This window comes from Drosophila miranda, chromosome XR (genome assembly GCF_003369915.1).
Source record: "Drosophila miranda strain MSH22 chromosome XR, D.miranda_PacBio2.1, whole genome shotgun sequence".
In the NCBI taxonomy this organism is placed as follows: domain Eukaryota; kingdom Metazoa; phylum Arthropoda; class Insecta; order Diptera; family Drosophilidae; genus Drosophila; species Drosophila miranda.
Window position 1 is genome coordinate 19,381,236 of NC_046674.1, and position 13,943 is coordinate 19,395,178.

Consider the following 13,943-nt stretch of genomic DNA (forward strand, 5'->3'; position numbering starts at 1 on the left):
GCCACGACTGCCACAAGAAAACTGGCAGTCCGAATGTTGCGACGCCTTTCCCTTGCCAAAATTCTTCAATGATATGATGCTGTGTTTAAAAAGCAGCATAACCAGAGGTGCATAGACACTTTTGCGTGCAGTCAGTCGGTGGGCAATGCAGACGTGAATGCAAAAAGGAAATACATGTCGTGTGAATGACGCTGCTCAATTCGAGGTTTGTTGTGTGGTGTTGTTGGAGCTGCCAAATTCAAAAAGATTCCTTTTATTTCTTCCTAATGGAAGACTATTTCGATCCAAATAAATCATCTGCTCTTTTCCGCTATAAGGTGGCTACCATTCAAAGTCATGGTTTAACAAATACAATCTGGTTTACAGCAGGGTTAGACGCAATGCCATCTGAAATGGTTAAATATTTCTTCCATTAATTGGCCTTGTCAACCAGCTGTTCCATCCATAGCTTGCAGCCCATGAAATATACCATGCATGTACATATATTTGTTGACAAAACATAAAAAAACACCCAAGCTGTATTTCGATGGTGTGGTATAAATACCCGTGGCATCAAAGATCGAAGACATAACCCACTGAGACAACAGCAATAATGAAATACTTTGTGATCTGTGCTTTGGCTGCTCTCGTCGTCATCCAGGCCGCGTCGGGATTCAAAATCAGGCGCGTTGTCTATGTGGTTCCAGTGGCGCCAAGTACCACAACAATTGCACCCGTCGCAGGATCTAATACGACAGTTGCGAGTGTAACAACAGCGGCTCCACCCAAGGTGATATACTGCTCCTGGAAGAACAATTGGTGTCGGCCGGCCTCGAACACGGTGACGAACTGCAAGTGGGGCATCTGCAAATACACTGGCTAAAAATGCTATAGACATAATTATCAAGTAGCCCAACAATAAAATAAACAATCTTCAAACATATTGTAGCACAATTTTTGTGGATTTTATTTGAAAGTCTGGCTTGGTCAAAAAAGACTTGCTGGAACGGTTGGTTTTATTCTTATTCAAATACTATGGCCAATCCCAGACGGATCACGACCCAAACTGACCCAAACTGGCCTTTGCGTTGTGGGGTTCATACGAAAGCGTTGCCAAAAATAAGTAATAGCCCAGAGTAGGTCTTAGAGGCTAACTAAATTCGATCCAGGAAAACATCATCACCTAATCGGGCTAAAGCTTAATGGGTTAGCGCTAGGGTAGAGAGTACTTGGGGGAGTAGTAATGTTGGTTGTTTGGGCTAGTAATGTTAATACGATGAGTGGGGGAGGTGAGATAAGATGACTACCATGAACATGGTGTGAACCAATACCAATACAATACTTTTGGTTAAACTAAGGCTACATAAGGGTTAGGCCATGACTAAACTTAACTTAGGATATGCATATGTGGGATGGACAAAAGCTTTAGTCGATAGATCGCCCAGGGTTTATACTTTTTGCATTGCTAGCTAGCAATTGATTTTATTATGCCATTTCACGTGGATAGCTACAAAAATGATTCAAACTCTTTTCACTCAAAATGAATATTCTTCGACGGTTTACAAAAAACAAAAAAACATTTTATGATGGCTTTTCATTGAGAGTAGGGGGACAATGTAGTTTGAAATTTATCAAAATAGAAACAGTCGATAATTGATAAGTCCTCTCGTACAAATATCTGAGTAGACAATTCATATTGATGTCGTTTAGTGTTCTTTATATTGTTTATACTTGCAAATATATATATATATATATATATGTGATAATGTTATACAATAATATAAGTTCGATTTATAACATGTTTCGTCAAAACCCTTTTTTTTAGAGTTACGTTTCTTTTCTTTTCCTCGTTTCGTTTTGTTTTCTTTCCTTTTGTTAATTTTGTGGTCCAGTGCGGCCACTGAGCAGAGCTTATTGTATATTTGTATTAATTATAGTAATCTTTATTCGATTCGCTTCTTCTCTAACTTTTGCAGCAGCACTCAAAACGCTTCACAGCAAATAACGTTTATAGAATTTTTGCATTGATTTTACAAAAATATACAGCTATTTATCTCATCTCTCGTTTACAATCTTCTCTCTCTCGTTCATCATCTCGTTTCGTATCTTTTTATTTTGTTTGTTTTTTTGTTTCTTTCTAATAATTCGTAAGGCAAAGTTCGGGTGTGTCTGTGTGTGTGTGTATTTGTTCTATACTAATTAGGGTATATGTTTATGTTTATGTTTACGTGTTTGTCTGTTTAATCTTTTATAAGTCGCCATGTTCTGCTTCTGCTCTGCTTTTCAACTAAATGCATAAATTTTCGTTATATTAATTCATAAACATAAATGGTAGTGTTTCGAAATCACTAGGCAAGTGGATTATTGGGAAATGTGTTGTGGGATCGATGGATAATACATAAACATAAAGAGAGCGGAACAAAAAATACACAACAAAAAAATGGTTAGTTTACGGATACGGGCATGAAAACAATCGCGAGGTGCGTGTCGTGGTAGGTGGCAATCCTAACGCCTAACAATGCTGGAGGGTCGTGGCAGGCCACTGCGTTTCATTTGCGAGGGCGGCCGCAGACCCGATGGCTTCGGTATGCCCGTGCCGCCCGTTGTCACTTGCGTCAGCTTCGAGGAGAGCACCTGGGTATCGAACAAGTGTGAGGAATTCGGCTGAGGAACATTTCCGCCATTGGAAGCAGCAGCACCCTTGCTGTTGTCCTTATAGCCATAGAGACTGCCGCGCGAGGAGGCCGACGAAAGGCTCTGTAAAAGACCCAAATGAATTTTATTTGGGAATTATCAAAACATATACGTAGATAGAAGAAGGACATGGACTAACCTCTGGAGTTTCTGCCTCTGGAGCAGTCTTAACGCTCAGGCTGTAATATCCCGACGAGGGACGGGCCAGCCCATTGCCCACAGTTCGTTTTGCACCTGCCAGCGGCGGGCCACGCAATCCACTCCCCAACTTGGGCACCTTGAACACGGCCGCTTCATCCTGCAAGATAACAACAAACAAAAAACAATTGAAATATCTGTCATACTGATTATTGCCACATACTGTGCACCCACCTCCTGTGCTTGCACGGGTCCACGGAGTCCGGCCATTAGCTTGCTGGGTTGTTGACCCGGTCGACGTAATCCGCAACCCAAACTAGGTCTGGGAGCACCAATGCCGCTCATGGTGGAGGATAGATTGTGGAACGACTTGGATTTAATGCCCATGGGACTCTTCAGCTCGCCACTCGATGTGGCTGTCGCTGTGACCGTAGTCGGGGCAGCAGCGGCTGGAGTGGCATTCAGTCCGGCCCCGGCGGATGTGGCCTTACTAACCATCGAGAATTTCTGCAGGCCACTGATGTAGCGTGGTCGAGAGAGGGAACGCGGCTGGGGTAGAGTGGAGGCGGTGGAGGATTTCTCTGCTATCTGTGCCTCCTGAGGCACCTGGCGACGACTGAGCAGAGATTTCTCTTTGGGCTTCTTATAGGTCAAATAGTTGCTCGAACTACTTTCCGCTTTGTTGCTGTTGTTGTAGTAAACGGAGGGGTTCTGATCTCGGCGAGACAGACGGCTTGGCGGAGAACCCTGTCTCTGCGTTGGCAGATCTTCCCCTTCCGTCTGTTCCTCCGCCAGCTGCTGCTGTGGATCATCGTCGATACAAGGCACTATTATCTCCTGTTGCGAATCATCGCGCATCCGCATTTCCTTCGTTATCTTGATGGTCTTGAAACGGTCGCGGTCTCGTTCACGGCGCTCGGCCAGTTTATAGCTGGTCTGCTGCTGCTGCTCCTCCTCCTCCGGCTTGGGCACTGTGTCAGGCGCTGCCTGCTCCTCCTGAGGCATCTCCCTGCGCTGCACTATAAACGAAGCGGAGTTGCAGCTGGCAGAGCTCCCGTTGCTGCCATGCATGCCACTGAGATTGACATCGTCATACAGGCGACTGCGACGGCTCAGGAGACGCTCTCCTGCACTGCTGCTGTTGTTGCTCGAGTGGCTCTGATTGAGGGTGGGGGTGGTCTCTGCTTTCTCCACCTGCTGCTGGTGCTGTTGTTCGGGCTGCTCGCCTGCTTCTGCCTCCGGCTCATCCCTGTGAAAACGTCGCTTGATGGTCTCCAGCGATTTCTGCATCTTCAGCTGAGTTTCGTTTAGGGCATTCACCTTTCCCAGCTCGGCCAGCATGTGCTCGAACTGCTCTTCATCGCCCTGCTGGGCCAGCATTTCCACCTCTGCCTCGGCCAGATCCATCACGCACTGCATCTGCCTGTGCTGTTCGGACATTTGCAAGCTGTATGTTCCATCCAGTGGCTGTTCGATCTGCTCCAATATCTCCATTGTGTCCAACACAAACTTTTCCCCATCGAATGGCACCGCTGCCTTGGCCACCGTCTCAAAGGTGTTGTTCAGCCGCCCACCGGCTCCGGCGCCCTTCTGGGGCGTGAGGCCTACAATGGGTGACAAGTTCATGTCTACATCTACCATCCCGCCTCGCCCCTTCAGAGTGGGCGTGTATCCCTGCTTGTTGTTGTTATTGTTATTGTGGTAGTAGTGGGAGCGGATGTTTGTGGTCAGTGGCGTGGATGATTCCATTGCCAGCTTCCTGTCGATATTTTCGGGCGTCTCGCACCGGCCCTCTGGAGTATTGCAGCCATCCGTGAAGGTTGTGTTCATCTGGCGACCAGCCAAAAGCTGCGTCTCATCCGACGAAGCGGTGACTGAAGTAGAAGCTGGTGTCGCCGCCACCCGCTTGAAGGTGGCATTGCCATCGACCGACAGGGATTCAGACTCGGATTGCAGCATGGTAAGATTGAACGTTGTATCGGCGATCATTTCCTCGCCCAGGACCATGGACAGGGCAGGAGCATAGACAGCAGGGACGGCAGGCATCAGGATGGTGCGATCTGTGGCCAAGGGGTTGGACATGCTCTCCGTGCTGTTGTCCATTGTACTGCAGCCGGATGCGGTCTTGCTCAGTGTCAACGAGATCTCGTCGATCTGTCCAATGTGCGAGTCCTTGATCAGAGTGCCATCCTCTTCACACATTGTCAGCGATTCTAGGGCCTTGCGATCTCTGATCATGTCACTGAGCGTATAGCCGGCCCCTCCACCTCCATTAACTAGCCCCCCGTTTATGCCGTTGTCCGTCTGGTTGATCAGAGTGGTAGTGAGGCTCAGCTCCTGCTGCAGACTGATTGTGGATTGGAGAAAGTTGAGATTGCTAAAGTCCGCCGAGGTGATCAGCGAGTTGTTCATCCTCTCCGTGTTCATGGAAGAGCAAATGGAAGACGGCGGCGATGTGTCCTGCAGGAAGGATTTGTGCATGTTCGTGGTGACCAGACCGCCAATTTCCAGCTGCAGCATCGTCGGTGTGCCGCTGACCGCTCCTGTGCCAGGGCCGCTCTCGTTGATCGAAGATGCATTTTGGGCCTGCAGGAATACATATGGGATTAGATGACATTTCATAACTTTGGCATGAAAAATTCAAGAAAAATTGTACTCACGAAATCCAGATTCCGTCGCTTGGGGCGGGTGAAGGTCTTCGAGTTGTGTTTGTAGGCTTTTTAGGGAAATAATACAATAATATATGGAGATTAGCTTCTAGAGGATTCGTTGGGTGAACTGACGACTTCTTTTTTCTTTTATGTGTGTGTGTGTGTTTGTGTGTTTGTGGTGTGTGTTTGTGTATTTAAGAAATTATTAAGTAATTAATTTTGATTCTGAACTATGTTATAGATCACACTCGGCGAAGAGCACATCTTCATTGATGATGAGCTCATCGGAATCATCGGTCAATAAGGTATCATCGATCTCTTTTTCCAACTCAGAAACATCATTTTTATCTGGTATCTGATCATTCGAATGTGAAAGTGCACCACGCACTATCAAACGAGGCATATTCTCGAATTCATTTATTTCTGGAGGCAGGATCAGAAGCATTGGAGACACTTCCTTTATGTCCTTGAGTGTAGTTTCTTCGCGCAAGCTTTTGGGAATAGTTGATATTAGGGGTGGCGTTGCCATATTGATGTTCATTTGCTCCATCTGCGCAGCCATTTCCAGGCCAGAATCCACCTGGGACTCACTCAAAGCCTTAATGTTCCGCTCAGCAGACTTTCCTTCAATGAGTGGAATGATGCAGAGCATATCGTTTTTTATTACCCAGACGGAAGGTGATTCTTGCAGCTCCAATACAAAGCTGCGCTGGAAGTTACGCAGATCATGGCCAGTGGAGCTGTATTCCATAAAGCGGCCAGTTATGGTGAAAATGCGCACATGAGCAGTGTACATCTGTCTATCTACGTTGACACCTTGGAGATATGTTTCCATCTTGGGCAAGCGACCCAGAGCATGGAGCACAGCCTTAGGACCAACCTGCAGCTTTGACGAGCGGGCAAATGCAGATTGTGGGGTCTTGCAATTGCGATTGTAGAGCCTGTAGGCTAAGACGTGCTTCATCGTGTCCGGCACACTCAAAGAGAACGTGGCCAACTCGTGGTAGCGTTGCTCCAGCTGGGAGCGTTGGTCGGGATGATCGAAGAACTGGTAGAAATCCTTGATAAAGGTATTGACGAAGTTTTCGGGTGCTGCACTCTCGAACAGCTTCAATTTTGGCCGACCCATAGAAAAGTTCTCCTTGTTCTGCGATTGGCGACATCCCTGCAGGTTCTGGAGTTGGGGAAGAATGGCTAGAATATCATTTTTCAGATTAGCCACCCCATTGCCCTGTAAGATTAAACTTTTCAATTTCAGATTGGCCAGATACTGTAGATCGCGTAGATCGTCAATTTTGTTGCTGCTTATATCCAGGCAATCCAAGCCGGCTAACAATCCATTAGGAATCACACTAAATGCCTTTAGCGAGCACAAGTAGTTGTCGCTGAGAACGATCTTAGACACCTGGGGCGTTTCTTTGGATATTAAGCGCAGAACACCCACCAAAAACTTGTCCACGTACAAGGGGCAAAAGTGAGCGCTCAGTTCCGGCTTGGTGTGAAAACGCGAGAGGTTGAGAGTGCGAGTGGCGTCCTCGTAGGAGGAATGCAAAGCATCTTTGGCAGCCGCCTCGAATTCTGAAGTAATTACAGCATTCAGAGTATGCTCGGGTATGCCCTCAATCACGCGTATCTGAATTCTCTGGCAGCTAAAAATCACGTTCAATTTTGTCTGCAGCCGCTTCACTCGATTGGCAGTCAAAAGGTTGTCCAATGAAAAGGATCCGCGTGAGCCATTGCGCTTGTAATTGAACGGTTCGAACGTCTCGGGCGTTACCAGGTATTTGAGGGCCAGAAAAATGTACGCGTCATTAACGTTCTCACAGCATGACATTTCCACCGTGTTCCATCTCATGATGGCTTTGTTAGTCGTCCGGTATTGACTGCAAATGCGATCTAGCTTTTCAAGGATGACTGAAGCAGTCACGTGTGAAGAGGCGGCCATCAGAGCTTCTGTGTACGCGTTCAACATTTTCTTGTCTTGTAAGTTGTTCTTTATGTGGCTTATGCCGGTATACAGTTGTGCTTTCATTTGCACCCCAAGGCGATCCGCCGTTATATTTATTTTTTCACTGGTTGGGACCTTCATCGTTTATTTTATTAAACCAAAAAACGATAATTGCGCAGAAAAACTGGCGTCGCAAACAGAAAACACATAAGCAAAGAAATTACGGTTAATGGAAGGGTTGTCAAATGGCAGCAAGATTCTAATGCATGGGCACACTTAATGCTCCTAAATAATACTATAAGGAAGCCCAAAGTATTTTTTGTTTTAAATTCAATCCACTACTTAAGAAATTGAAACCAGATATAAAACGTTTATGGAAAAAGCAGGCATTGTGTTCGAGAGAAATACATATATATTGCAGTTTGGATTTGTATATATCATATATTTAAGACTAGTGAGGTCTTGAAGAGTAGCGGAATAAGACCAGAAGTGCGAATATATGGGGTACCATTCTACCTTCTAATTGCGAGCACACAAAGCCAAGTTATCCATTTGAAGAGTAGATTTTGTACAATTATTGCTCTTGATCATTTCGTATTGTCGCAGAGGAAGTAAATGAGATTCATGGATTATTTACTTATTACACAAGATTCTAGCCATATTTGCGTGGCCAGTTTTTCCCCAGACCACGCACAGCTGTCCAGCTTGTACCGCATATGGATGTGACTCTGTGTGTGTGTGTGTGTCGGTTGATTAATTACCGCAACAATAACATTGGCGCTTGCCAATTATGGCGAAAACCACTTGGACGACCACGGAAAGTACGGAAGCGAGCGGCCCACTTCATATAGTCCAAATATTGTCAACGTAGCCGCCAGTTTAACCCAAATTTGTTTTTAGAAAGCGCAACTGCACATGAATGCATGGACATGTGTACACACTCGTACTTATTTACACACATATGGGCATACGAGTGTGTGTGTGCAATGCACTATGCATAGGTATGTATAAGAGGCTTACCCTGCTCATTGTTGTACTGCGAATGCAGCTGAGGCTGATTATTCGTTTTCCACTGCTGAAGTATATTGGAGACATCGTCGTGGTTCTTATCCGCCAGGAATCTGCCAAGGAGTATCATAAGTATTTATAGCATGATGTCTCCTGCTCTTTCTGTGGCCTGTGCCATTAGCCATTAGCAGAAACAACAACACCACTGCATTACTTACATATATGAATCATCCTTTAATGCCTCATCGATGTCCAGTATATCCATGTCCAGCGATGAGTAAAACTTTAGGCTTAGCTTGAGACACTTTATAACAATTACACTTAAATCATTGCAAGAAACGACAACATAAACACATAAACTCTATCTCTGGTCGTCACAGATTACAGGAAACAGAGGGTGTGGACAACAGGCAACACGGCCCAGAAAATGCAGCGCATGCAAGGGGAAATCAACCCCATTTGCCTAATATACCTTGAATACCTTGGTATGTTGTCTTCGCACGCGAGGTGAGGTTCGTACAAACCTTGCAATTTGCTTGGCTGCTTTTGCCTGTTGTCCATACCCTTTTTTATTGCCCATTCAAAATTACGAATCACTTTTTCGTCGCAGCAGAGATCACTGGTCAAAACATAGAGATGAATGAGAACTGAACCCTGTTACTTGTCACGGATACTTTTAAGTAGTAAGGGCTCGCGCACACTATAGCTGAAAGCGGAGCTGAAATCGGCGCTGAAATTGGAGCTGAAAGCTCACTTGATCTGAGAGCTTTTTCCAGGCAGAATCAGCTTGCAGGTGCGTACATTGTCGGCTGATCTGATTGCTGAAAGCTGAAAGCCATTTCCTCCCTTTGTCTCCTCAAGTGGCATCAAAAGTTATCATTATAATTATTATTATTATATTGTTAATTAATTACTTCACAGCACGTACAGTAGCCAGACGGAAGTTTTCTTCGTTTTTTTTTATTCCGTGTATTTCAACCACATTTCCGTTATGTATTGTATTCGTATTACTTTTATTTTACGAATTATTATTAAATTTCTCAATTATTCATTATGTTGTATAATAATAAACATTGTGATGTTTTCCTAGCGTTTACTGTACTTGGGGACATAGTATATTATATTTATTATTGACATATGAAAATGGTAAATAATACAACTTTTTTGCCCAATTTATCTCCTGCCAGAAATAAAACTATGATTCAAATATTTTTAATAATCCCGCTTATTCCCCAGCTCTGGGTTAACCGTAATTTCGCTTAACAATGTTTTGCAGCCCATTTTCGATCACTTATGAACCAATACACTTGAACAAAATCAGCAATCAGCTTGCTGAAAAAACAAACATGCTTGATCGATCAAACTAAGCTGAGCTGATTTCAGCGAGCTTTTTCAGCTTTCAGCTCAGCTCAGTCTGCAATGTGCGCACTTGCACCGGTGCAGTGTGTTTGTTTTTTCAGAGCTTATAAATCTGCTATCAGCTCCGCTTTCAGCTCCGATTTCAGCTACAGTGTGCGCGAGCCCTTAGGCACGACCATAGTTGCGAGTTACAAATAAATGCTATACAGGCTACAGCTTCGTGTGATGCGTTTTCAACCAAAACAGTCCGTTTTCATTTTTAGGTTTTTTCATCAATATGTTTAATTTTCTAAATGCATCTAAATGTTAAATGCACAGCAAACAAGCCTATGTTATGTGTAACAGAGATTTTATTCTGATTTATCGATAGCCAAATTGATAGCGACAGCTGTTAGCACGAAGAGGTTAAGTGTTGTTCATGTATGGAAAATTATTATGTTAGGATATGAATTTATCTTTTCTTGCTGCTGTGCTGGCAGCAGATTGATTAAAAAAATAAACTTAATCTTTTCCTCGTAAATAAGGTTTTTATATTTGGTCTCAAAGTCTTAATTTAAGTGTAGTGGACAACGACCATTTGTAGTCACGGGTACTTTTACGCTATCGGTGACTACAGATTCTTTCAACTATCGTTATGTATGGCGGGCAGCTGTTAATGCTATTAATTGGTGCAAATACGTCCACACTGACACTGTTACTTACCATAAACATTCCCTTTTTTGACTTTGTTTACAATTGAACTGCTTCAACAGGATGAAACGTGCCATAGAGTCCAGCACTACGCAACAATGTCGTTTCTGCATGAACAACTCGGTAACATCGGAGGATATCTTCTGCAAGGAGACTACGGGTTCGAGCATTTCTGAAATGTTGAATGGTCTTTTGAGCGAGGACTGCCAGGTTAAACGGGATGCACTGCCGCAGTGTGCCTGCCTGGCCTGCATACTGGCCACAAAAAGTGCCTTTAGCTTCAAGATGAAGTGTGAGGAGAGCTATCGATTCTTGTCTCAGCTCCTGCTGAACACACGCGTTGCAGAGAACAAGTTTGTAGATGAGGCACACAACAGCGAAGAGAGGCCACCCAGTGAGATACCCTTTGAAGAGGCTGGCTTCGAAGGGCAGCTAGATATAAAGGAAGGCTTGTCAGAGTCGCATGAGGTAGCGGATCGGTTGGAGTTGGCAAAGGAAACCTGTCCCCACGTTGAGGGAAATCAGGGTAGGGCAAAGCAGACGTCATTACATTGTACTATAAAGAATTCTCTTGGTTGCAGAAATACAGAAGGTTATCCAGGAGATGACTGAAATGAAGGAGGAGCCAGACGGATTGCAGTCGATCGTTACTCTTGAGACCGATTCGAGGACAAATCAATCCACCTCTTTGCTTTGTTCCGAGTGTGGTTTGACTCTGAAGTCAAAGTACACGCTGGCCCAGCACATGGCCGCACACAAGAGACAGTTTGAGCGATCCCATCTTTGCGAGACCTGCGGCAAGGGCTACAGAAGCAGAGCCCAATTAATAATACACAAGCGCACGCATACCGGCGAGCGACCCTATCAATGCTCCCACTGCCCGAAGACATATTTCCAGAGCACGGCTCTCAAGGCGCATTTGATTACCCATGGCAAGGAGCGTCCTTATAAGTGCTTACAGTGCCAGAAAGCATTTTACCTGCCGAGGAATTTGAAGGACCACCAAAAGCAGCACAATGGCGAGCGACCCTTTCAGTGTGTCAATTGCCCTTTGGCCTTCACCAAGAAAGCCAATCTGAGGACACATATGCGACAGCACACAGGAGAGCGACCGTTTAATTGCGACATCTGTGGCTTGACATTTGTCCAGAATCAGCATCTAATAACCCATCTTCGTGTCCACAACGAGGATCGTCCCTTCAAGTGCAGCGACTGTGATAAATCATTTTTCGTTAGCGCCAATCTAAAAAAGCATCTGCGCGTCCACACCGGCGAGAAGCCCTTCAAGTGCGCTGTCTGTGGGCAGGACTTCAAGCACAGTCATCATCTCAAATCCCATATTCGCAGTCATACTGGCGAGCGGCCCTACAGGTGCAGCGAGTGCGAAAAGGCCTTCGCCTCCAACCAATCGCTGCAGAAACATATTGTGTGGCATGCAAGCAATAGAGATCGGGCGTACAAGTGCTCCCACTGCCCCAAGGGCTTCGACAGCTTACGCGGCCTTAAATATCATATACGTTTGCACAGATCCTCGTCAAAGGTGATGGAGAAAGTGGAAGCTCTGCACCCGTGTCCGATCTGTAACCTGAGGTTTAGCCTGCAGAAAACCATGGATAGACACATGGCCATCCACAATAAGGACCAAAAAAGTATTGAGAGTAGGAATACCTTCAGAAGCACATGCATTCACAAGGACGGATAGTCATCCCATTTGTCACTCTCTATAGAGAAATACCGTTTTCTGAGAATAATTCTTTAAGTTCAAATAAAAAATGTAAAATATTATTTGTTTCCCAACTTCTTCAGTTGTGTACATATTTGGATTTTGAATCGCTACATTCTCGTCGCCAATTTTCATATGCAGCATGGCCGTCGTCGCGTTGCCGCTTACCGTACTTATGCCACATCCGTATCTGCTACATTCCGTATCTGCGGGGCTGAAGGACAGATAGATGCGAAATAAATGTGAAGAATACAGATTTTGTACTCACGTTATCAGGACTCGTATGGCATTCACTTCTAAAAGATTTGGTATGTGAGGTGGCGACTATTTTCTTTTACATTTTTATGAGTGTGAATTTTTGTGTGTGAAGGGTGTATATGAGAAATAAGTGATTAATGAAGTATCCGAATAAACTATATTGTAGATCGTCATATGGTCCTTGAAGTAATCGAAATCATCAGTCGATATGGTATCATCGATCTCTTGTTCCAACTAATTTAATTTTTATCTGACAGCTGGGTATCTTTTCGTAGGGGCTCGGATATGAATTCCTGATCATTCGAATGTGAAGGCACTATTAAACGAGGCATATTCTCGAATCCATTTAGTTCTGGAGGCCGGAAGTATGGTAGAGTGACAGTGTTGACAAATGACAGCCACGTCAACGAACGAATGACACATTAAACATCAAGGTGCACGGTGACGCCATGTTTGATGAGAGAGAGAAGACCGAAGTTTGTTGTACTGACTTAAAAGTAATCGAAATGCTTATTGCTTGAAATCTAGTTTATTTCAAATTTCATTAAGATTTTTTTGGCTTAACAAAATTTAGCACAAACAAATTTTTGTTTATTGATTGTATTGCAATATTTGTTAATTTTTCGTTGATAAATTTCAGTCACACTACAGTATTAAACATGTTGTCTTATAAACAAAATTTCCACAATTTCTGGTTAAATTTCGATGAATTTAAGGAGTGGCTACGCAACTGACCCCAGAAAAGCGTACTGCTGCTTTTGTAAGGCAACAATTGGGGCCAAGTTGTGCGAATAAAGGCAGCATGCTGTCGCTAAAAAATATATTTTGAACCTTTTTATACCCGATACTCAAAATGAGTATTGGGGTATATTAGATTTGTGGTGAAAATGGACCGACCGACCCCATAAAGTATATATATTCTTGATCAGCATCAATAGCCGAGTCGATTGAGCCCTGTCTGTCCGTCCGTCTGTCCGTCTGTCCGTCCCCTTCAGCGCCTCGTGCTCAAAGACTATAAGAGCTAGAGCAACGATGTTTTGGATCCAGACTTTTGTGATATGTCACTGCTACAAAAATATTTCAAAACTTCGCCCCGCCCACTTCCGCCCCCACAAAGGACGAAAATCTGTGGCATCCACAATTTTAAAGATATGAGAACACCAAAAACGTAGAATTGTAGAGAATGACCATATCTTTAAGACAGCGGAATCTGAATTGGATCGTGTTATTATTATAGCCAGCATCAAGAAAACAATTTCATTTTTTCTCGCCCTGTCTCTCTCTAACACACACGTAGCATAGGCGTCTTCGCTTAGAGTAAAACATTAGCGCCTAGATCTCAGAGACTATAAAAGCTAGAGCAACCAAATTTGGTATCCACACTCCTAATATATCGGACCGAGACGAGTTTGTTTCAAAATTTCGCCACACCCCCTTCCGCCCCCGCAAAGGACGAAAATCTGGGGATATTCAAAAATCTCAGAGACTATTAAGG

At 44.3% G+C, this 13,943-nt stretch overlaps 3 protein-coding genes and 1 long non-coding RNA gene across 4 annotated transcripts; 3 read left to right on the top strand and 1 right to left on the bottom strand.

Annotated features, from left to right (window-relative positions):
* The first annotated feature begins 138 nt into the window (after positions 1 to 138).
* LOC108151519 lies at positions 139 to 2,024 on the top strand. Its single transcript, XM_017280167.2, has one exon. It carries the CDS (start codon positions 593 to 595, stop codon positions 860 to 862), a length of 270 nt encoding a protein of 89 aa, XP_017135656.1. The 5' UTR covers positions 139 to 592; the 3' UTR covers positions 863 to 2,024.
* LOC108151515 (ataxin-2 homolog) lies at positions 1,538 to 8,806 on the bottom strand. The gene is made up of 6 exons (XM_017280161.2): positions 8,637 to 8,806; positions 8,431 to 8,531; positions 5,472 to 5,527; positions 3,046 to 5,397; positions 2,813 to 2,971; positions 1,538 to 2,736 (listed from the first exon to the last, which is right to left on the bottom strand). Exons 1-6 carry the CDS (start codon positions 8,681 to 8,683, stop codon positions 2,485 to 2,487), a joined length of 2,967 nt encoding a protein of 988 aa, XP_017135650.1. The 5' UTR covers positions 8,684 to 8,806; the 3' UTR covers positions 1,538 to 2,484.
* A 35-nt stretch (positions 8,807 to 8,841) lies between these two features.
* LOC117186763 lies at positions 8,842 to 9,882 on the top strand. Its single transcript, XR_004471675.1, has 2 exons — positions 8,842 to 8,930; positions 9,032 to 9,882. It is a non-coding gene; the product is annotated as an uncharacterized LOC117186763 (long non-coding RNA).
* Positions 9,883 to 10,443: 561 nt separating this feature from the next.
* Positions 10,444 to 12,252, top strand: LOC108153274 (gastrula zinc finger protein XlCGF57.1). The gene is made up of 2 exons (XM_017283143.2): positions 10,444 to 10,993; positions 11,049 to 12,252. The coding sequence occupies exons 1-2, from the start codon at positions 10,531 to 10,533 to the stop codon at positions 12,167 to 12,169; spliced, it is 1,584 nt and encodes a 527-aa protein (XP_017138632.1). The 5' UTR covers positions 10,444 to 10,530; the 3' UTR covers positions 12,170 to 12,252.
* The last annotated feature ends 1,691 nt before the right edge of the window (positions 12,253 to 13,943 follow it).